A 25,442-nucleotide genomic window follows, 5' to 3' on the forward strand; every position below is an offset into this window, starting at 1 on the left:
CATTAGGAACTTTAAAAACTCTTCTTTCCTTTATATATATATATAGTAATGCAGAGTTAAATGTACTTTCTTGCAACCCAAAGTTGATCAAAACTACATATTGCCACAGACTGAGGAGATATATATCTCAGCTATTTCTCTTACTTGCAGGTTCATAGATTGATATTATTATAAAGTCTTTACTATATTCTTGGCAAGACCCAGGTAAAAATAGAAAGTTCATTTTCCAGAAATTACTCAGTATTTTTTTATATTATAAATGCAAACCTGTAAAACTAACAACATACAAAGGACACAGATTGCTCAGATTAGGAACTTCCAACACTCTTTTTTTTTTTAGCAGTGGAATTCTGTTGTAGGGTTTATCCCCTTTGCTGCCAAGAATTTCAGAGAAAAACTTGCCCAAAATACTAGAAGATTTTTAGTATTTTTACTATCACTACATTTAAACAGAAATAGAGCCTTGTTTTTTTATTTATCTGTCAAAACGATATATATATATATATATATATATATATATATATATATACACACACATATATATATATATAGTATCCCACAAAAGTGAGTACACCCCTCACATTTTTGTAAATATTTTATTATATCTTTTCATGTGACAATACTGAAGAAATGACACTTTGCTACAATTTCAAAGTAGTGAGTGTACAGCCTGTATAACAGTGTAAATTTGCTGTCCCCTCAAAATAACTCAACACACAGCCATTAAAGGGACACTATACCCAAACATTTTCTTTCATGATTAAGGTAGAGAATACAATTTTAAACAACATTCCAATTTACTTCTATTACCTAATTTGCTTCATTCTTTAGATATACATTAATGAAGAAATAGCAATGCACACGGTGAACCAATCACAGGAGGCTTCTATGTGCAGCAACCAATCAGCAGCTACTAAGCATATCTAGATATGCTTTTCAGCAAAGAATATCAAGAGAATGAAGCAAATTAGATAATAGAAGTAAATTAGAAAGTTGTTTATAATTGTATGCTCTTTCTAAATGATGAAAGAAAAAAATTGGTTTTCATGTCCCTTTAATGTCTAAACCGTTGACAACAAAAGTGAGTACACCCCTAAGTGGAAATGTCCAAATTGGGCCCAAATAGCCATTTCCCCTCCCCTATGTCATGTGACTCATTAGTGTTACAAGGTCTCAGGTGTGAATGGGGAGCAGGTGTGTTAAATTTGGTGTTATCGCTCTCACATTCTCTAATACTGGTCACTGGAAGTTCAACATGGCACCTCATGGCAAAGAACTCTGAGGATCTGAAAAAAAAAGAATTGATGCTCTACATAAAGATGGCCTAGGCTATAAGAAGATTGCCAAGACCCCGAAACTGAGCTGCAGCACGGTGGGCAAGACCATACAGCAGTTTCACAGAATAGGTTCCACTCAGAACAGGCCTCGCCATGGTCAGCCAAAGTAGTTGAGTGCACATGCTCAGCGTCAAACCCAGAGGTTGTCTTTGGGAAATAGACGTATGAGTGCTGCCAGCATTGCGCAGCGGTTGAAGGGGTGGGAGATCAGCCTGTCAGTGCTCAGACCATACGCCACACACTGCATCAAATTGGTCTGCATGGCTGTCATCCCAGAGGGAAACCTCTTCTAAAGATGATGCACAAGAAAGCCCACAAACAGTTTGTTAAAGACAAGCAGACTAAGGACATGGATAACTGGAACTCTGTCATGTGGTCCGATGAGAGACCAAGATAAACTTATTTGGTTCAGATGGTGTCAAGCGTGTGTGGCGGCAACCAGGCGAGAAGTACAAAGACAAGCGTGTCTTGCCTACAGTCAAGCATGGTGGTGGGAGTGTCATGGTCTGGGCCTGCATGAGTGCTGCCAGCACTGGGGAGCTACAGTTCATTGAGGGAACCATGAATGCCAACATGTACTGTGACATACTGAAGCAGAGCATGATCCCCTCCCTTCGGAGACTGGGCCGCTGGGCAGTATTTCAATATGATAACAACCCCAAACACACCTCCCAGATGACCACTGACTTGCTAAAAAAGCTGAGGGTAAAGGTGATGGGCTGGCCAAGCATGTCTCCAGACCTAAACCCTATTGAGCATCTGTGGGGCATCCTCAAATGGAAGGTGGGGAGCGCAAGGTCTCTAACATCCACCAGCTCTGTGATGTCGTCATGGAGGAGTGGAAGAGGACTCCAGCGGCAACCTGTGAAGCTCTAGTGAACTCCATGCCCAAGAGGGTTAAGGCAGTGCTGAAAAATAATGGTGGCAACACAAAATATTGACACTTTGGGCCCAATTTGGACATTTCCACTTAGGGGTGTACTCACTTTTGTTGCCAACGGTTTAGACATTAATGGTTGTGTGTTGAGTTATTTTGAGGGGACAGCAAATTTACACTGTTATACAGGCTGTACACTCACTACTTTACATTGTAGCAAAGTGTAATATCTTCAGTGTTGTCACATGAAAATATAAAATAAATATATAATAAAAAATTTACAAAAATGTGAGGGGGTGTACTCTCTTTTGTGGGATACTGTATAAATATATATATATATATATATATATATATATATATATATTATTTTTTTAAGTAAACCCAAGCTATTAATCTAGGCCCATTTTAGTATATTTCATGCCACCATTTAGCCGCCTAATGTAATCATATAAAAAAATTGTTAACTTTTTTATAAATGTTGGATTTATCACTGAAATTATTTATATAACTCTTGTGCAATCATCCTAAGAGGTCTCCGCATAAATAAGTTTCCCACAATTAAAACTGATAATCAAGATTTTATTAATATGTGGAATATGGTGTTAAATGATTGTTCAATAAGGTTGATGAAACTGCTGATAAATCATAAACAGGAAATGTTAAATAGTATCATGTGGTCTGATGAGAGACCAAGATAAACTTATTTGGTTCAGATGGTGTCAAGCGTGTGTGGCGGCAACCAGGCGAGGAGTACAAAGACAAGCGCGTCTTGCCTACAGTCAAGCATGGTGGTGGGAGTGTCATGGGCTGGGCCTGCATGAGTGCTGCCGGCACTGGGGAGCTACAGTTCATTGAGGGAATCACGAATGCTAACATGTACTGTGACATACTGAAGCAGAGCATGATCCCCTCCCTTCGGAGACTGGGCCACAGGGCAGTATTCCAACAAGATAACGACCCCAAACACACCTCCAAGACGACCACTGCCTTGCTAAAAAAGCTAAGGGTAAAGGTGATGGGCTGGCCAAGCATGTCTCCAGACCTAAACACTATTGAGCATCTGTGGGGCATCCTCAAATGGAAGGTGGGGGAGCGCAAGGTCTCTAACATCTACCAGCTCTGTGATGTCTTCATGGAGGTTTGGAAGAGGACTCCAGCGGCAACCTGTGAAGCTCTGGGGAATTCCATGCCCAAGAGGGTTAAGGCAGTGCTGGAAAATAATGGTGGCCACACAAAATATTGACACTTTGGGCCCAATCTGGACATTTCCACTTAGGGGTGTACTCACTTTTGTTGCCAACTGTTTAAACATTAATGGTTGTGTGTTGAGTTACTTTGAGGGGATAGCAAATTGACCCTGTTATACAGGCTGTACACTCACTACTTTACATTGTAGCAAAGTGTAATTTCTTCAGTGTTGTCACATAAAAATATAAAATAAAATATCTAATTAAAAAATGTACAAAAATGTGAGGGGGTGTACTCTCTTTTGTGGGATACTGTATAAATATATATATATATATATATATATATATATTTTTTTTTAAGTAAACCCAAGCTATTAATCTAGGCCCATTTTAGTATATTTCATGCCACCATTTAGCCGCCAAATGTAATCATATAAAAAAAAAATGTTAACTTTTTTATAAATGTTGGATTTATCACTGAAATTATTTATATAACTCTTGTGCAATCATCCTAAGAGGTCTCTGCATAAATAAGTTTCCCACAATTAAAACTGATAATCAAGATTTTATTAATATGTGGAATATGGTGTTAAATGATTGTTCAATAAGGTTGATGGAACTGCTGATAAATCATAAACAGGCAATGTTAAATAGTATCAGGTCAGAAATTGATGAAGTACAGGGGTTACTTAATGGATTTAAAACCAACTTAAATTATCTTAGGTTTGATAGGATTTTACAGAATTCCGTCTCAGGTATAAAAACAGAGATGCTAGCAATTAAGCACTCCAAGTACCTTCGAGATAAATCTGACTATGATACAGGAAAGGTGTACATATGGAATAGGGGAGAAAGATCTACATTTAGGAGACAACAATCATTTAACAGGTACCAAGGTCAGCCTAGGTTTAGGAGTAACAGACAGAATAAGAACAAAACAAAGAAAGTTGTATCATTCTCTGAGAGTGAGTCAGGTGAAGATAGTGGGCAATCAGATGGTGATGATTTTGCACAAGCTACCTTACAGAGCAATACTAATTATAATAAAAACATGGGTAAAGCTAACAACACACAGAGCGCAAATAAGGTCACAACCTCTCAACAGCAAAGAAAGTATCAACCACAGCAGAATTACTCAGCTCCTTTGCTTAGTGTTAGGAATAGGGGCAGGGATGATGAAATAGAACAATTTGAGTAGGTTTTTCAGGTTACGCAACATCCCAAGGAAGGAGGAGGGAACAGGGGGAATCATGCACCCCAAAGAGGGAGGTACCTAACCAGATAGACACGGGTTCCCTTGAAGTACAAACCTTCTTAGTCATTAACCTTTCTGACCATATTTTAACCAAAGAAGAATTCAAGGTACTTGGCCTTGGATTAGGTTTTGTACGAACAGTTAATTTTAATCTATTTAAAACTATGTTAGATCCCAACAAATTTGTTAGAAATGTCACTTAACGCAAGCACTTCTCTAAGTCACATGAGGGGAACGCACAAGGACCAATGTTGTCTAATTCATCAAATGCAGCAACTGAAGTATTAGGTGCAATAAATGCCAATTTGAGTTTCCATGAGACATGTGACATAATTGCTCTGGAAAATTTGGAAAGGGAAGGTATAGACACAGGGGACACGGATGGGCAGTCTGAGAGTAAAAGCTATAGGAGTCTCTCAACTTTTTATCCCATTCATAGCAGGAGGAAAATAATTTTGACTTTTTATAACAGAATAGAAACCGACTTGAGAGAACTATCCAATAATAAGAAACCAGCTAAATATAATTTAACCATTAAGGAACAAAGAGCATTGAATGACCAACCATAATTTGGTGATAAAGCAGGCGGACAAAGGTGGCTCAGTGGTAGTCATGGACCGGTCTGCCTATATTAAGGAAGCTTTAAGCCAGCTATGCATTACAGAGGGGTATGAAACCCTCAAACAAGATCCTACCCGGATCTTTCAGCTGCAACTTATGCACCTTCTAGATGATGCCTGTGAACATGGTTTAATTGATCAATCTACTAAGCCATATCTTTATGTGGAACATCCGGTAACTCCAATTTTTCATCATCTGCCGAAGGTGCATAAGACGCTGCTGAATGTACAGGGCAGACCGATAGTGAGAGGAATTGGCTCAATGCTGGAGCGACTGTCAGAATGGTTAGATGACATACTCCAACCCCTTGTGCAAAACCTCCCTAGTTACATCAGGGACTCAAAGCATGTTTTAAATTTGACTGAGAGTATACAATTGACAGAAAGGTCGAATTGGCTAACAATTGATGTTGTAGCTCTTTATTGCTCCATACCTCACGAAAATGGTATGGAGGCAATAGAGTATTTTCTCACTCATCACACTCTGTATGGTGATTCATTTAGAGCTTTTGTACTCCAGGTTACCCACTTTCTGCTCACCCACAATTATCTTCAGTTTGAGGGGTCTTTTTATCTGCAGAGATATGGGACGGCTATGGGCGCAAAGTTTGCGCCCACCTACGCCAACCTTTTCATGGGTTGGTGGGAGCTGTCCCACGTCTATGCAGATAAAAACCCCTTTAGACCCTTTATCAGGTTTTATTATCGCTATATTGATGATTTGATATTGGTTTGGGCAGGAAGTGTGGAAGAGGCATCTATTTTTTAGATGGATCAATACAAATGAACTGGGCCTGAGATTTACCCATATGTTTGATACGAATTCCATTCACTTCATAGACTTGCATTTGAAGGGGAGAGAATCTGGTCAAATAATTTCTGAAGTATATAGGAAGCCCATCACTGGGAATAGTCTTCTGCATGCAAGTAGCTGTCACCCCAGGCATGTGCCTTATTCTATAGCGAAAGGCCAATTCATCAGACTAAAAAGGAATTGTACAACTGCCAATAGCTATGAGGTGCATGCAGGCTTTTTGACACAGAGATTACGAGAATGAGCATACAGCAACAAAGTTATAAGCAGGGGACGTAGAGAAGTTAGTTCTATTGACAGACAGACACTCCTACAGGACAAACAGAGCACAAAATCTGGCTTCAAGGGGGTGACTTTTGTGACGGACTATTCAACACAGTATAATGACATTTGTAAGATAGTTCGCAAACATTTTCACCTATTGGCAGCAGAAGACGGTTTGGCAGACATGGTGGGAGATGGTTGTAGATTCTCATATCGTAGGAATAAAACCATAGGTAATATGGTATCACCATCACAACTAAGTAAACCCAGGTCTGCCACTCAGTCATCTTGGTCAATCTCTAAACGAACATTCACGTGTGGATATCGCCAATGCAAAGCCTGCGAACATGTACACATATCCGCAACCTTTAGTTAATTTGCCACAGGGGAAGTTTTTGAGGTAAAGTCTTGCCTAAACTGTAGGTCCACGTATGCAGTCTACTTATTGTGGTGTACGCAATGTAGGCTGCAGTACGTGGGTCTCACGACAATGGAGGTACGCTCTAGGATATGGGAGCACCTTTCCACAATAAATGTGGGCAAATGTGGTATTCCTCTTGTCCAAAATTTTGTAATCAAACATGATGGAAAATGATATACGTTAAATTGGATGGTCATTGAAACTATTAAAGACTCTAAGAGAGGGGGTGATAAATTTCAGACTCTATCCCGTCAAGAGATGTACTAGATCTTTAGGCTACAAGATCCCTAAGGGGTTAAATTCAGAGTATGATTTTATCAACTATTGGTGTTAGCCTAGATCCCTCTGAATTTGCACATCTAACATTAATGCAAGTCTTTCCTTTTAAATGTATCATTACATTGTCTGTTGGGATGCTTTTTCCCTTAAACAGTGGTCCATATGTGATCATAAAGTAATATAGTTACCTTGATAATTTAATATTACTTTTTCCTAAAGGGACGGGCAAGGAATACATTTAGAATTGTATATATGATGATTTATGTCAAATGTAAAAAAAGTAATTAACTATTGCAGTCTCATAATAGGTTTAACTGTGTATATTGCCTAGAGCAGCTCCATGAAGGGTTAATCCTGACAACTCTGGGGTGCCTAATTTTACCCTGACCAGAGAGTTGTGCAGGGTTTTTAAGATTTGAATGTGCATTTAGTTTTTAAGGGATATGAGTACAGTGTCTAACTGAAACACTTTAGCCTTTCTTGTGAGGCACTAAGGATATGCTTATCCTATGAACTTTGTATTTTAATGGAGAAATAAAAGTTACTTTTTATATATATGAACTCCCGGCATCTTTTTGTTTATTGCTTTTGAGTCAAGCCAGTCAAGCCGGTGGAGATCATTTCTGCAGCTAAACTCTGTTACATACCATATCTTGAGGTGGATCCAGTTTGTTATAGAACATTGTACCTTTTGGAACAGTATCCAACTACGAGAGATCCCCAGCTGAGCCTAGAGAGAGACCAGCTACGTCATCACAGCAGCACGACACGCCCATCTGCAAGCTGTAGACGGACGAAGTTTCCGGATGGCGGTCGGCAAAGCACAGAGGTGAGATGCTGGTTTGGAGTCAGCAACCAACTTGAGTGGTGCAAGCTTTGGGATCGGAGTAAGACAACGGAGCCTGGTAAGGTACTCTTTTTACCTTGACAAGATTGTTATGTGTGGCCTTTGAATTTGGGCTCCTTTCATAACGGATGGGGTGTGTTTTTCTGGATAAGATAATATTCCAACACTGGTCAAAATTAACACAGAGTTTATTTGGTGACTGTTTGAAAAACTTTCTTGCCTATTTGTTTCTTGTGCAATCATGACACAAATTATTGTAAAAGCTTCTTCTTGGATCCCCTTTGTACAGAAAAAGCAGACATACTGTACATGGCTCTGCCATTGTTTTTTTTATAATTAGAAGGCCGCTAGTTGCAGCTGTGCATTACACTTCTATTATTCCTGGCAGTGAAGGGGTTAATTAGGTAGCTTGTAAGGTTAATTTTAGCTTTAGAGTAGAGATTACCCTCCCACCCCCTGATCCATACCTGATCCCTCCCAAACAGCTCTTCCTCCCCACGATTGCCAGATAGGGACCCCCTACACCCCTTTTTCTGTAGTGTAGCTGCCCTATCCCTCCCTTTCATTTTTTTCTGAGTTTAGGGTCCTCTCACTCCCCCCCCCCTGCCTCCCGGATTCCATCCCGCCGGCACCAGCAGAAGATTGTTACAGACAGTGTCACTGTGTGTAACGATCTGGCATTTGCCCTTATATAGAACCGGAGCACCAATCGTTCCATATGCGGCCAGATGCCTAGAGCTCAGGAAGTTCAGCTCTCGGCTACTGCTGTAGCTTCCTGCAGCTCAGACGTATATATACGTTGTGCGGTACAATAGCTAAAGTACCGCACAATGTATATATACATGCAAATGGGTGAAGGGATTAAGATCTGGCTGGTGTTTGGGGCCAGCAGCTTGCACACTCAGACAGTCTCTCACTGTAAAAAATCCAATTAGAAGCCAGGACATTAGAACTTTCAAGGCCAGTGATCTCTAAAGGGATTTTTTTTTTGTTTTTCAGTTAAAAGTGCATAAGGACACAAAGTGATTGTAAACTTTAACAAATTAAAGCCCAGTATCAAATAATAATCTTAAAAACAGGGGCACTTTAATCATTAAAGTTTACAAAGACGCTTATTTTTTTAAAATACATATCTTTGTGTTATAGTAAACATAACGCCGATCCTCCGCCTGCATCTCCTGCTTTCTTTAGCATTTCGATGACGAATCCAGCTTCCTCCAATCGTTGTGTGTCTCCTTTGACGTCCAGCTCATGGGGCAACGTAATGATTGGAGGAAGCTGGATTTGTCATCTATTATATGCTAATGAAAGCAGGAAATGCGGGCAAAGGATCGGCAGTATGTTTACCATAAACCAAAGGTATTTTAAATAATTGTTTAAATAAGCATCTCTGTAAACTTTAATTAATTAAAGTGTCCCTGTTTTTAAGATTATTATTTGATACTGGGCTTTAATTTGTTAAAGTTTACAATCACTTTAATGTGTTCCCAATGAATTGTTATACTAGTGCAGAGTATAAAATGAGTTGGAAATTGTCCCTTTTGGTTTATTTTGTCATATAAAAAAAAGCTGTTGGGATGAGTATCCCAATTAGTCCTTGAGAAAAATCTTGTGTTCCATTCTATGGGCTCGACAGCTGGTCTTCAAATTTTCCCAGGCTGCTTTTGGCTAGCTGGTAGTCACTCCAATTTCTGTATTATTCTATGCAACTGATCCATTAACCCCTTAATGACAGAGGACGTACCAGGTACGTCATAGGAAAAACTCCCCTTAGTGACAATTGACGTACCTGGTACGTCCTCTGCCTTTTGAAGTGCTGGGATCGATCATGATCGCTTCCAGCTGCTTACAAGGGATTGTAGTGATGTCTCAATATTGAGACATCACTGCAATCCCCTATATTACCCACCGATGCAGAAAGGGCCACTCTGTGGCCCTCTCTGCATCGGCCATTGATGGCTAAACATTTGTTCACGTTGGTGGGTGGGAGCAGCTTCCATCGGCACTGTTTGCCGTTGTAATATATTGCCTATCTTACCGATCTTGTCGGCGATTGTGGGCTGGTGCGGCCGGGGGGGGGCGGGGGGTGGTGTGTGCGCGTGTGCGCGCACGCGCACACGCAAAATGTGCATAAAAAAAAAACAATACAGATGAATGCTGATCTCTGTATTTTAGTAAGGGATCTGGGAGGGGGAGGGATGTAGATTGTTGAGGGGGGCCAGCTACACTACAGAAAACAAATGCTTTACATAAAAAAGTTAAAAAAAAAACAAATTTGGGGGGCAAATTGGGTACTGGCAGACAGCTGCCAGTACCCAAGATGGAGGCATATATGTAGAGGGGGTCCAGGGGAGTGTTAGAGAAATGTATGGGGGGATCAGGGAGGTTGTGGGGTAAGGGGGGATCCATCACTGCAGACAGTATAAAAAAAAAAAAAGAAAAGCTTTTTATTTCAGTACTGGCAGACTTTCTGCCAGTACTTAAGATGGCGGTGACAATTGTGAGGTGGGGGAGGGAAGAGAGCTGTTTGAGGGGGGTCAGGGGGGATCAGGGGGTGGGATGTGTCAGGTGGGAGGCTGATCTCTACAATAGAGCTAAAAATTAACCCTACAAGCTACCTAATTAACCCCTAACTGCTGGGCATATTACAAGTGTGCTGCGCAGCAGCATTTAACGGCCTTATTATTACCAAAAAGCAACGCCAAAGCCATATATGTCTGCTATTTCTGAACAAAGGGGATCCTAGAGAAGTATTTACAACCATTTGTGCCATAATAGCACAAGCTGTTTGTAAATAATTTCAGTGAGAAACCTAAAATTGTGATAAATTTAACAGTCTTTTTTTATTTGATTGTATTTGGCGGTGAAATGGTGGCATGAAATATACCAAAATGGGCCTAGATCAATAATTTGGGTTGTCTACTACACTACACTACACTAAAATTAAACCTAAAAGCTCCCTACAAGCTACCTAATTAACCCCTTCACTGCTGGGCATAATACACACGTGGTGTGCAGCGGCATTTAGCGGCTTTCTAATTACCAAAAAGCAACGCCAAAGCCATATATGTCTGCTATTTCTGAACAAAGGGGATCCCAGAAAGGTATTTACAACCATGTATGCCATAATTGCATAAGTTGTTTGTAAATAAATTCAGCGAGAAACCTAAAGTTTGTGAAAAAATTTGTGAAAAAGTAAACAATTTATTTTATTTGATCGCATTTGGCAGTGAAATGGTGGCATGAAATATACCAAAATGGGCCTAGATCAATACTTTGGAATGTCTTCTAAATAAATATATATACATGTCAATGGATATTCAGGGATTCCAGACAGATATCAGTGTTCCAATGTAACTAGCGCTAATTTTGAAAAAAAAGTGGTTTGGAAATAGCAAAGTGCTACTTGTATTTTTTGCCCTATAACTTGGAAAAAAAGCAAAGAACATGTAAACATTAGGTATTTCTAAATTCAGGACAAAATTTAGAAACTATTTAGCATGGGTGTTTTTTGGTGGTTGTAGATGTGTAACAGATTTTGGGGGTCAAAGTTAGAAAAAGTGTGTTTTTTTCAATTTTTTCCTCATATTTTATATATTTTTTTATAGTAAATTATAAGATATGATGAAAATAATGGTATCTTTAGAAAGTCCATTTAATGGCGAGAAAAACGGTATATAATGTGTGTGGGTACAGTAAATGAGTAAGAGGAAAATTACAGCTAAACACAAACACTGCAGAAATGTAAAAATAGCCATTGTCATTAAGGGTAAGAAAATTGAAAAATGGTCCGGTCATTAAGGGGTTAAAGGGATATGAAACCCATTTTTTTTCTTTCATGATTTAGAAAGAGCATGCAATTTTAAACAACCTTCTAATTTACTTCTATTATCTAATTTGCTTTAATCTCTTCATATACTTTGGTGAAAAGCATATCTAGATAGGCTAAGTAACTGCTGATTGGTTGATGCACATAGCACATAGATGCCTCGTGTGATTGTCTAACCCATATGCATTGATATTTCTTCAACAAAGGATATCTAAAGAATAAAGCAAATTAGATAATAGAAGTAAATTGGAATGTTGTTTAAAATTGTGTTCTCTACTTGAATCATAGAAGAACATTTTTGGGTTTAGTGTCCCTTTAAAGATGACTCCTCTGTCCTTTCTTTATATAATAAGCTCCATACACAAGTTTGTGAAAGTAGAGGCTGCTGATGAATTTAATTGTGGCTTCCAAAAATAAAATATTACTAACATAATTTCATTTAATTATTTTAGTTACGAAATATTCACACCGTGGATCTCCACACATTTGTTGCATTGTAGACTTGGTGCGCTGAGCTCATGTGAGTTGTACTACTACTTTCTGACAGTCTGACGTATGTTTCGCTGTAGTGAAGCTTCGTGCTTTCCGTCAGTGTGGCAGCATGTTTTTACAGAAGTCATGACGAGCTGCGTTTTTCGGCAGTGTGGCAAGTTCTTTGCGGTAGCTTTTCTAACGTCGTAGAAGGACGTGCGTTGTTGGGGACAGCACTTTTCGGCAGTGTGGTTATTTGGCGATCATGGATGTTGGAGAGCTTTTGCGGTATCAGGTGAGGCCTCTACTACCCTCGATTTTTCCTGGGAACGACCCCTGGAGTGGAAATGTGGCTTGATGAGGAGTCTAGAAAAATCTTGTGTATTGCTTGCTGCCCTGAGTGCAACAATGTAAAATAACGTTGCAATGCCCTAAAACAGCTGTCTTCTAAATACATTGTGTCCATAAAACACTTTTACAATAGACACTCAGAGTATACTTTATTGACTGTAGCTCTCATCGTTATAGAGAGCAGGTTGGGCATTAGTAGTATGTACAGTAAGTTACCATAGTATGGAACAACATTTCATTGCAAGCAGTTTCTTTGCTCAGATCATACAACACTGAACTAAAATATATGCGCTACGTGTAATAAAAATGTATGTAATATAGTAGGGATTGCCGAATGTTTTAACCTTTGGATTGGTCTATATATGTTTATATACAAACCGCTTTATTTGGTTCCTACAAAAGTGTGTGTCCCCAAGATGTTTCCTGTCTCCTAAACTTAAAGGGACAGGGAAGTAAAAAAAAACATTAGACAGAACATCCAATTTTAAATAACTTTCCAATTTACTTTTGTGATATCATTTGCTTTATTCTCTCGGTATTCATTGTCACAGAGCATACCTTAGCTGTGCACTTACTCTATTATGTGGGCAAATATATGTGGAACCCTGACCATCACACATATATGAATGAGCTTGTTGAACATCACATTCCAAAACCATGGTTATGGAAATGGGTCACCTTTGTGGTTTTATAACATCCGCAACTCACCTGGGAAGGCTTCCACAATATATGTATATACATGTGTATATAATATATACTTATATACTTATAATATATAGCCATGCAAGTTATATCCATTCATACTGATTTTGGAGGATATGTTTTTTTTTCCAATTTAATTTAAAAATATTTTAGGTTTATAATTTGTACAAGCCAGAACTGAATCCCCCTTTTTTTTAATTTTTTAAATAAATGGCCAATAAATGTAGATTGACTTGCTCTTGATGGAGCTTAATGCATTTTTATAGAAAAAAAGTTCACAGGGAAGAACTCTGAGCTAAGACTGAGATCTCCTAAACTTACAAAGAGATTTGGTGATTTTTTTGCTTGGTTTAAAGGGACAATGTGTTTCCAGTAACTAGTTTAACAACCACAGAATATAAAATGAATGGCAACTTGCCTTTAGATTTATTTTTGTATACAAAATATTTATTTTGCTTATTGAAAGCAAACCCTATGTGAATAAGCTGAACTTGCAAGGCAGGGAGACATCCTTATCTTTTTTTCTATAGAAAGAGGCCTTTTTATATTATCTCAGTATGTATACACAAGACAGTAAGTAAAACAATTGAAAAATTAACATTGTAGTACCTAGCTCTCCCACCCCTTACTAGGACTGTAATTTCTTCAGCCGCTGCGTGTTTACATAGCTTTTCTATAGCCAATACTGAAGAACTGACATTTTCAGTGTAGGTGGGGATACAACATGAAACAATAGCTATTTCAAATGTCAAAATAATAGTAAAGGAGCAATTTGTAAGCAATTTAAAGTGGTGTTCGAATACAGTATAGACCCTCACAGGATGTGGGCGTATGCCGCAGAAAAACAAATAACTTTTATTAGAAGCATTTTTTTTAATGTAGGTATATTGCAAAAAAATATTCTATTTCAAATTGAAATGTGCCACCTATGCACATTTAATTTTTGACATTTCTATCCCTTTAATACACCTGCAATTAAAGGAACAGTGTACACCTATTTTCATATAACTGCATCTAATAGACACTACTATAAAGAAAAAGCACAGATACTGATTTGAAAATCCAGTATAAAATCTTTTTAAAACTTACTTAGAAGCTCCCAGTTTAACACTGTTTATGAGGTTAGGCTGGGACACCCACTGAAAGGGCCTTGGGAAATAAGAAGGTCAGACCCCCCCCCCTCCCTGCATATAAAAAGACAGATTACACAAACAGGATCAGCAGGAGTCTGTAAACGAGCAAATACATCTGAAACTTTGGGGCTTGGTTAGGAGTCTGAAAATCAGCACAATGTTATTGAAAAGTAAGCAAAACTATACATTGTTACAAAAACACTCCCAGATGGGCTATATAAATTGGATCTACAAAACATTTTTCAAAGAAAAATCTATTGTACAAAGTCCCTTTAAAATGGATTATTGGGAACACATTAAAGGTGATACTTTTTACAGTATGCTGCCCCTTTCAGTAGAAGCCAGCCATACACTCTTTTTTTGTATTAAGATATACATTGACTAATCAAAAAATCTCCAGTAGTTAGTCTTTTTGTTAACCCATATAAACTGTGTGTTGAAGTAACACAGGCCTTAAAAAAAATACTATTACACACAGGGGCACTTTCATTCATGAAAGTTTACATTTCACCCGTTTTCTTAAAATACCTTTTCTTCTTGAAGCTGCTCCAGTGCTTCACCAGCCCGTCTCAAGCCTCTTCATACGTCAGCAATAACGATTCCGGCATCCTCCAATCACGGCTTCCTCCCGGGGGAATCATTGCCTGAGGCAACGCCGTGATTGGAGGAAGCCAGTGTCGTCATTGCTGGGTAAGTTAACCAGGAAGAAGCAGACGGGGGCATCGTTTCAGAAGAAAAAGGTAAGTATTTTTAAAATCCCGTGCAATGTCAATTTTCATGAATGAATGTGCCCCTGTTTTTAATAGTTTTTTTTATTTAAACCTGGCACTTTTACATGAAAATTGACATTCATTTTAAGAAAACAGTGTATATTTTAATGGGCATGGATTTCTAGATCTCATAATCAGAGCAAGCATTGTGTTATCTGGCAAGAGTTTCTGTTACAATCCTTTTTAGACTAAAATCAGATGTTTACTAAGTTGACCAGTTTTCCAAGACACCATTTAAAGGGACATGAAACCCATATGAAACCCATATGCAAATTTAAATAACTTTCCAATTTACATCTAATATCTAATTTTCTTTATTCTTTTGATGTCCTTTGTTGAATATCATATCTAAATATGCTCAGTAGCTGCTGATTGGTGGCTGCACATAGATACCTCATGTGATTGGCTCACCCATGTGCATTGCTATTTCTTCAACAAAGGATATCTAAAGAATGAAGGCGTATCCTAGCCACTGCCTCACCATCCTCTGACGTCACTGCTCAGAATGAATCTACACAGACACTCAATCAAAAACAACAAGGAAAATTAATATTGTTCCCCTGTTGGTCATCACTTCACCCAGACTGATCACTCCATCCTAAACCTCAAGATTAAAGTTCTTAAAGGGAATTTCAAAGACTCTCATGAACAAAAGACGTTTGAGATAAAAATGATCACACATTTCAACACCAGAAATGAAGGACTTAATGTAGACTCTGGCTTTCTCACACACTACCATAACTTTCTATAATCTCTCATCTTATTGTCCTATATTGGATTATTTTTCCTTTTGTTTTTCCTCTTATCTTGCCTATTTACTCTTGCTGACTATTCTCAGCTATTTTCTCCTTCAGACACATCCTCTGCTTTTTATGACACCCTCTCACCCCCTCCCTCCCTTCCATTTGTTGTATGTTATGTGTATCTATATCAGATTGATCAGTATTGCTTCAGACCTGAGGAAGGGAGGATAACTCTTGAGAGCTTGTCTTTGAAATATTATTGCCTATATTTAGAGTTCTGTGTTAGCCTTAAAAAGCAGCGTTAAGGGGTCCTAACGCTGATTTTTAACGCCCACTGGTATTACGGGTTTGGTAGGTACAGGTGTACCGCTCACTTTTTTTCCGCGACTTTTGGCTTCCGCAAATCCCCTTGCGTCCATTGCGTATCCTATCTTTTTAATGGGATTTGCCTAACGCCGGTATTACGGGTCTTGGAAGAAGTGAGTGGTACAGCCTCTACCGCCAAGACTCCTAACGCATAAAAAAAGTCCGTAGTTAAGAGTTTTATGGGCTAACGCCGGAACATAAAGCTCTTAACTACAGTGCTACAAAGTACACTAACACCCATAAACTACCTATGAACCCCTAAACCGAGGCCCCCCCACATCGCAAACACTATAATAAAATTATTTAACCCCTAATCTGCCAACCGGACACCGCTGCCATCTGCATTATACCTATGAACCCCTAATCTGCTGTCCCTAACATCGCCGAAACCTACATTATATTAATAAACCCCTAATCTGCCGCCCCCAACGTTGCCGCCACCTACCTACACTTATTAACCCCTAATCTGCCGACCGGACCTCGCCGCCACTATAATAAATGTATTAACCCCTAAATCGCCTCACTCCCGCCTCGCAAACACTATAATAAATTTTATTAACCCTAATCTGCCCTCCCTAACATCGCCGTCACCTACCTACAATTATTAACCCCTAATCTCCAGCCCCCAACGTCGCCGCTACTATAATAAAGTTATTAACCCCTAAACCTAACTCTAACCTCAACACCCCCCAAAGTTAAATATAATTTAAATAAAACGAAATACATTTACTATAATTAAATAAATTGTTCCTATTTAAAACTAAATACTTACCTATAAAATAAACCCTAAAATAGCTACAATATAATTAATAATTACATTGTAGCTATTTTAGGATTTATATTTATTTTACAGGTAACTTTGTATTTATTTTAACTAGGTAGAATAGCTATTAAATAGTTAATAAGTATTTAATAGCTACCTAGTTAAATAATTACAAAATTACCTGTAAAATAAATCCTAACCTAAGTTACAAATACACCTAACACTACACTATCAATAAATTAAATAAATTACCTACAATTATCTAAAATAAAATACAATTAAATAAATTAAACTATAATACAAAAAACAAACAAACACTAAATTACAAAAAATAAAAAAAGATTACAACAATTTTAAGCTAATTACACCTAATCTAAGCCCCCTAATAAAATAACAAAGCCCCCCAAAATAATAATAATGCCCTACCCTAAACTAAATTACAAAGTAATCAGCTCTTTTACCAGCCCTTTAAAGGGCTTTTTGCGGGGCATTGCCCCAAAGTAATCAGCTCTTTTACCTGTAAAAAAAAAAAAAAATACAACCCACCACCCACACACCCCTATTCTAAAACCCACCTGATCCCCTCTTAAAAAAACCTAACGCGACCCCCCTGAAGATCACCCTACCTTGAGCCGTCTTCAGTCAGCCGACCACCGATGGGACAAAAGAGGACATCCGGACCGGCAGACATCTTCATCCAGGCGGCATCTTCTATCTTCATCCTTCCGGAGAGGAGCGGAGCCATCCTCTTCTTCCGATGTCCTAAGGCCGAATGAAGGTTCCTTTAAATGACATCATCCAAGATGGCGTCCCTCGAATTCCTATTGGCTGATAGGATTCTATCAGCCAATCGGAATTAAGGTAGGAAAAATCCAATTGGTTGATTTAATCAGCCAATCGTATTGAAGTTCAATCCGATTGGCTGATTGGATTAGCCAATAGAATGCAAGGTCAATTCTATTGGCTCATCCAATCAGCTCACTTTTCTGAGGCTACCGCAGCCATTCAGAAAACTCGTAATACCAGCGTTGTTTAAAGTGTGCGCTGGAAAAAAAAAAGGCTTGTTGGCACCGCAGGTCTTTACCGACAAAACTCCAAATCTAGCGGTATGTTAGTCCAATAAAAAAGGTATCACTGCATTACTTTTATTTGAATATATATATATATATATATATATATATATATATATATATATATATATATATATATATATATATATATATATATATATATATATATATATATATATATATATATATATATAAATAAATAAATAAATAAAACTGGCACTCGCTGGTCTTTCCAAAAAATCTTTTACTGTGAAAGTAGTGATGTTTTGGGGACAAAGTATCGCCTTCCTCAGACGTTGGCAACAAAAGTGAGTACACCCCTAAATTGGAAATGTCCAAATTGGGCCCAATTGGCCATTTTCCCTCCCCGGTGTCATGTGATTCATTAGTGTTACAAGGTCTCAGGTGTGAATGGGAAGCAGGTGTGTGAAATTTGGTGTTATCGGTCTCATGGCAAAAAAACTGAGGATCTGAAAAAAAGAATTGTTGCTCTACATAAAGATAACCTATGCTATAAGAAGATTGACAAGACCCTGAAACTGAGCTGCAGCACGGTGGGCAAGACCATACAGCGGTTTCACAGTACAGGTTCCACTCAGAACAGGCCTCGCCATGGTCATCCAAAGAAGTTGAGTGTACATACTCAGCGTCATATCCACAGGATGTCTTTGGGAAATAGACGTATGAGTTCTGCCAGCATTGCTGCAGAGGTTGAAGGGGTGGGGGGTCAGCCTGTCAGTGCTCAGACCATACGCCGCACACTGCATCAAATTGGTCTGCATTGCTGTCCTCCCAGAAGGAAGCCTCTTCTAAAGATGATGCACAAGAAAGCCCGCAAACAGTTTGCTGAAGACAGGCAGACTAAGGACATGGATTACTAGAACCATGTCCTGTGGTCCGATGAGACCAAGATAAACTTATTTGGTTCAGATGGTGTCAAGCGTGACATACTGAAGCAGAGCATAATTCCCTCCCTTCGGAGACTGAGATGCAGGGCAATATTCCAACATGATAACCACTCCAAACACACCTCCAAGGCGACCACTGCCTTGCTAAAGAAGCTGAGGGGAAAGGTAATTGACTGGCTAAGCATGTTTCCAGACCTAAACCCTATTGAACATCTGTGGGGCATCCTCAAACGGAAGGTGGGGGAGCGCAAGGTCTCTAACATCCACCAGTTCCGTGATGTTGTCATGGAGGAGTGAAAGAGGTCTCCAGTGGCAACCTGTGAAGCTCTGGTGAACTCTATGCCCAAAAGGGTTAACGCAGTGCTATTAAATAATGGTGATCACACAAAATATTGATACTTTGGGCCCAATTTGGACATTTCCACTTAGGGGTGTACTTATTTTTGTTGCCAACGGTTTAGACATTATTGGCTGTGTGTTGAGTTATTTTGAGGGGAGAGCAAATTTACACTGTTATACAGGCTGTACACTCACTACTTTACATTGTCACAAAGTGTCCTTTCTTCAGTGTTATCACATGAGATATAATAAAATATTTACAAAAATGTGAGGGGTGTACTCACTTTTGTGAGATACTGTGTGTATGTGTGTGTGTGTGTGTGTGTGTATGTGTATATATATATATATATATACAATTATGAATAACAAAAGGTAGTTGACACTTTATAATATGCTCTAGTATACCAAACGTATCAAATGGCAGTTCTTAGTATATGAAAAAACTCCAGTACTGTTATCGGTATTAGAAGGAACTAGGTAGATATTTAACCCCTTAAGGACACAGCCATTTTTCAATTTCTTTCCCTTAAGGACCAGGGCTATTTTTACATTTCTGCGGTGTTTGTGTTTAGCTGTAATTTTCCTCTTACTCTTTACTGTACCCACACATATTATATACAGTTTTTCTCGCCACTAAATGGACTTTCTAAAGATACCAATTATTTTCATCATATCTTATAATTTACTATTAAAAATATTATAAAATATGAGGAAAAAATGGAAAAAAACACACTTTTTCTAACTTTGACCCCCAAAATCTGTTAAACATCTACAACCACCAAAAAACAACCATGCTAAATAGTTTCTAAATGTTGTCCTGAGTTTAGAAATACCCAATGTTTACATCTTCTTTGCTTTTTTTGCAAGTTATAGGGAAATAAATACAAGTAGCACTTTGCTATTTCAAAACCACTTTTTTTCAAAATGAGCGCTAGTTACATTGGAACCCTGATATCTGTCGGGAATATCTAAATATCCCTTGACATGTATATATTTTCTTTTAGAAGACAACTCAAAGTATTGATCTAGGCCCATTTTGGTATATTTCATGCCACCATTTCACCGCCAAATGCGATCAAATAAAAAAAAATGGTAACTTTTTCACAAACTTTAGGTTTCTCACAGAAATTATTTACAAACAACTTGTGCAATTATGGCATAAATGGTTCTAAGTGCTTCTCTGGGATCCCCTTTGTTCAGAAATAGCAGACTCATATGGCTTTGGCGTTGCTTTTTGGTAATTAGAAGGCTGCTAAATGCCACTGCGCGCCACACGTGTTTTATGCCCAGCAGTGAAGGGGTTAATTAGGGAGCATGTAGGGAGCTTGTAGAGTTAATTTTAGCTTTAGTGTAGTAGACAACCCAAAGTATTGATCTAGGCCCATTTTGGTAAATTTAATGCCACCATTTCACCGCCAAATGCAATCAAATTTAAAAAAAACGTAATTTTTTTCGCAATTTTAGGTTTCTCACTGAAATTATTTACAAACAGCTTGTGCAATTATGGCACAAATGGTTGTAAATGCTTCTCTGGTATCCCCTTTGTTCAGAAATAGCAGACATATATGGCTTTGGCAATGCTTTTTGGTAATTAGAAGGCTGCTAAATGCCGCTGCACATCACACGTGTATTATGGCTAGCAGTGAAGGGGTTAATTAGGGATCTTGTAGGGAGCTTGCAGGGTTAATTTTAGCTTTAGTGTAGAGATCAGCCTCCCACCTGACACATCAGACCCACTTATCCCTCCCAAACAGCTCTCTTCCCTCCCCCACCCCACAATTGTCCCCGCCATCTTAAGTACTGGCAGAAAGTCTGCCAGTACTAAAATAAAAGGTATCTTTTTTTTCTTTTTTTTTTTGGAGCATATTTACATATGCTGCTGTGTAGGATCCCTCTTAGCCCCAAACCTCCCTGACCCCCCCCCAAACAACTCTCTAACCCTCCCCCTCTACATTATTGGGAGCCATCTTGGGTACTGGCAGCTGTCTGCCAGTACCCAGTTTACAAAAAAAAATGTATATTTTTTATTTTTTCCCCACTTTTCTGTAGTGTAGCTTCCCCCCCCCAAGACTAAACCCCCACCCCCTCCCAGATCCCTTCGATTAACATATTTATCCCCCCTCTCTCCCTCTAAATAGAAACCACTCTTCCATAGTGTAATGGTTCCCACCCGCTCCCTCCCCGTGCACGCGCCCGCCCGCCTCCCCTGTGCGCGCGCGTCCGTGCGTGCCCCCAGCAATCCCGCCCACAATCCCGCCCACCGGTAAGCCATCGATCGCCGCCCACCCGCCTCCCACGTCTGCTCCCACCCACCAACGATCGCAGCATCGATGTCCGGTGCAGAGAGGGGCACAGAGTGGCTCTCTCTGCATCGGATGGGGAAAAATGTTATTGCAGTGATGCCTCGATATCGAGGCATCACTACAATAACCGGAAAGTGGCTGGAAACGATCAGGATCGCTTCCAGCCGCTTTCAACCCCAACGTCGTACAGGGTACGTCGCTGGTCTTTAAAGACCAGTTTGTGCAAGACGTACCCTGTACGACGCGTGTCGTTAAGGGGTTAATAATGTGGAACAGTCCCAAACTAATCCAAGCCAATTGGGGAATTCCCTGATCGCTATGCAGATTTTTTGCGATCATATAAGGCAGTCCTTTTTATCCTGTACTTGTGATGACTCTATAAATAATTTGTTTTAGGCAGTCCCAAAGCAAGCCAAGTGTATAAACATATTTTGGCCAGTTCACAGATCGCTATAAAGGTTCAATGCGATCATATATATATATATATATACACAAGCCTCGTCAAAATATTTTAACTTTCTTTGTTCCTTTGCTATCCTTTGTTGAAAAAAAACCATATACATGTCCTACATTACTGGGAGCTAGCTGGTAATCGGTGACTATACACATTTGCTACTTGTCATTGGCTCACCAAATGTTGTCAGCTTGCTCCTAGTAGTGCTTGGCTGCTCTACAGCTGACTTTAACTATGTATTTAAGCAGTTTAAAGGGGTTAAACACAGTTATATTCAATCAACAATACAATAATAAAAGGGAGATAAAAGCCACATTTTTTCTTTTATGATTCAGATATAGCATGTGATTTTAAACAAGATTCCAGTTATTTCTATTTAATTTTGGCTTGTTCTCTTGATAAAATTTGTTAAGTATACCTAGGTAGGCTGCACATATATGCCTCTTATTATTGCATTCAGCTGGCACTCAGTAGTGCATTGCTGTTTCTTCAACAAAGGTTATTAAGAAAATAAAACTCATTAGATAATAGAAGTAAATTGGAAAGTTGTTTAAAATTGTATTCTCTATCTCAATCATGAGAGAACATTGTTGGGTTTCATGTCCATTTTAGGACTAATGGCATTTTTGGCAGGCTCTATACAACTGCTTACAGTGAGCATTCCCCCACTGAACTGCTTGGTTTAATTTAACATATTCAGTGACCTAAATAGGTATAGGGGGATAATCATGTGCACAGAATTACATTAAAGGGATATGAAACCCCAAAAAAATATTTCAGGATTCAGATAGAGCATGCCATTTTAAACATCTTTCTAATTTACTTTTATTAATTTTTCTTTCATTTCCTTGGTATGTTTCGTTAAAAAGCAGGGACATATGCTTAGGAGCCAGCCCATTTCTGGAGCACTATATGACAGCATTCTTTCCTGCCATGTAGTGCTCCACATACCTACCCAGGTATCTCTTCAACACAGAATATCATGGGAACGAAGCAAATTTGATAATACAAGTAAATTGGAAACCTCTTTAAAATGCTCTGTCTGAATCCCAAAAGCAAATGTTTGGGTTTCATATCCCTTTAACATGCATGATTAACATAAGGTATTGTAGTATTATATTACAACTTGCAGAATGGGTTACTGAGCTTAATATTACAGTTGAACACTTTGCATTGGTTCTATTGCTATATATATAATTTGGGTCACTGTTGCACAAAAAAGAAGGTTAAGGACTCTGCCATAGAAAATTCTCCATGTCTCTCTCCTGCCTGCAGTCTCTGGAAGCTAAATTGAACGTTTCACACGTTGTAATGAATAATTTTAATTAAACCTCATAAATTGGGCTCCAAGCTGAATTGTCTGAGAGGACAAGGGATCTACTACCGCACCAAATCCAAAGGCTTAATCAGCAGCAGTCATGTAATCTGGCAAAGCAAGATTAGCAGCCTGCTAACTAGGGGCCTGAATTATTAATTGGCAAATTGTTACAGTCCTGCACAGAGTCTGCTTTTTACAGAGCCCTGCTCAGTTTTGCATGGCGACCCTTTCGTGCAATAAAATGTTTAGTGCCGTACAGGGAATAATTTCGTATTTCTCTGCAGCCGTTTTTGTTGGGAAAATGACTTTGTATTTGCTATTTAATATTTAATCTCACTTTGGGTTTGGTACTGTTGTTGTGTTTTAAAATGAGCTTTCTTTCTAAAAGATTACTTTTATTCGGTATTCCTTTCCTTTTTAAAAGAAATGGATAACGAATCGTGCAGCCAACAAAGTTCTGTATTTATTTCTGAGGTCCCGAGGAAAGGGTGACATTACCCTGAAACGTTATCACTTGCTACAATAAAAATATTTTAAAATCTGGTGCGTGCCGTCAAATGCTAGTGGGGATGACTTTGAAAAAGTATCTGGGATTATTTTTTGGCATTTTTGCTATCACTCTGTTTAACCCCTTAACGCCCTTAGGACGTTCTATGCCGTCCTAATCGCACTGGGCTTTAACGCCCTTAGGACTGCATAGAACATACAAGCCTTTTTGCTGTACCCGTGTACCCTAATAGTACCCTAATGCCATTGGCTTTTGTCAATTAAAAGATTGCTTATTGCAGCTGCACACGACACTTATTATATTCCTGGCAGTGAAGGGGTTAATCAGCTTGTAATGTTAATATATGCTCTAATGTAGGGATTACCCTCCCACCTGACCCCCTCTGGTCACCAGCATCTTAGGTACTGGCAGACAGCCTGCCAGTATGCAGTTTAGGGCCTTCATTTATTTTATTTTATTTTTACAGTGTATAGATCCCTTCTCACCCCTCCAAACAGCTCTCTAACCCACCCTACTCCTCTACCTCATATTTTCCAGTAGCAAATAATTTGAAAGGTATTTTTTTATTTTTTTTAATATATATATATATATATATATATATATATATATTTAAATTTTACATGTAGTATTATTATTATTGTTGTTTTTTTTTTGTAGTGTATGGGCTCCCCTCACCGTCTCCACCTTTCCCCTCCAAGCAATTACTGTAATGTCCCCCCTTCAGCCTATATTGTTCCATAGTTTAGGGCCTGCCCCTCCTTCCGCCCTCCTCGCTTTGCTGCCCACCTGCCTCTCACCCGTCCCACTGAGCCCCAACGAGCGATCGTTAAAGAGTGTCACACTCTTACAATCCTGTGATCTGGCTTTATATGCTACGGGAGCATGATCAGTGCTCCCTTATCACTTGAGGCAGATGCCTTCTGTTCCCAGCTGTAGTCTAAGCTGACAGTGGGGACTGAAGCATGTGCCACAGTGTTTGACGTAGGTAGTACGTCAACACAGTACACTGGGAAAAGTACTGTTACATAGTACCTATGTTCGATTGGCACAAGGGGTTAAACTCTGACTAGTAAACTATAATGATTTTTTTTTCCCCACCTGGTTGTCTCTAACAGGGTTTTCTGCTGTGCTGCCAGTTATTTAGTGTAGGCGATGCTGCAATTTCAAAGGTCAAAATAAAGGTAAATTAACTATTTGTAAATTGCTAGTCTTTCTATGGGTATTGCATTTTTAATAGTGCGGCTATTTCTGGTGGCCAGCAGGAAGGAGTGAGGGTACAATAACCCGGTTCCGACCACTATTATAACCAAGAAAACCCTAAATGACCCGCGACGTACAGGGTGTGTTATGGTCATTAAGGGGTTAATACACTACAGCAGGTACTGGGAACATATTAAAGGGAAAGCAATTTTACAATACTCTGTCCCATTAAGTAATATAATCTAATTAAAAATGCTTTAAAATTATTATTTTTCCCATAGCCAGACCGAGGGACAAAAAGAACCAGAGAGGA

At 38.9% G+C, this 25,442-nt stretch overlaps 1 protein-coding gene across 2 annotated transcripts in view; it reads left to right on the forward strand.

Annotated features, from left to right (window-relative positions):
* The first annotated feature begins 12,358 nt into the window (after window positions 1-12,358).
* CTNNBL1 (catenin beta like 1) overlaps window positions 12,359-25,442 on the forward strand; it is a 206,207-nt gene continuing 193,123 nt past the window's right edge. The window contains exons 1-2 of one of the 2 annotated variants that reach the window (XM_053717895.1): window positions 12,359-12,496; window positions 25,411-25,442. The exon at window positions 25,411-25,442 is cut by the window's right edge and continues 139 nt beyond it. In XM_053717895.1, coding sequence (XP_053573870.1) covers window positions 12,467-12,496; window positions 25,411-25,442 — 62 coding nt within the window. In that variant the 5' untranslated portion in view covers window positions 12,359-12,466. The remainder of the gene's footprint in view (window positions 12,497-25,410) is intronic. The other variant, XM_053717965.1, reaches the window with a different exon arrangement.

Source organism: Bombina bombina, chromosome 1, assembly GCF_027579735.1.
Source record: "Bombina bombina isolate aBomBom1 chromosome 1, aBomBom1.pri, whole genome shotgun sequence".
Lineage (NCBI taxonomy): Eukaryota > Metazoa > Chordata > Amphibia > Anura > Bombinatoridae > Bombina > Bombina bombina.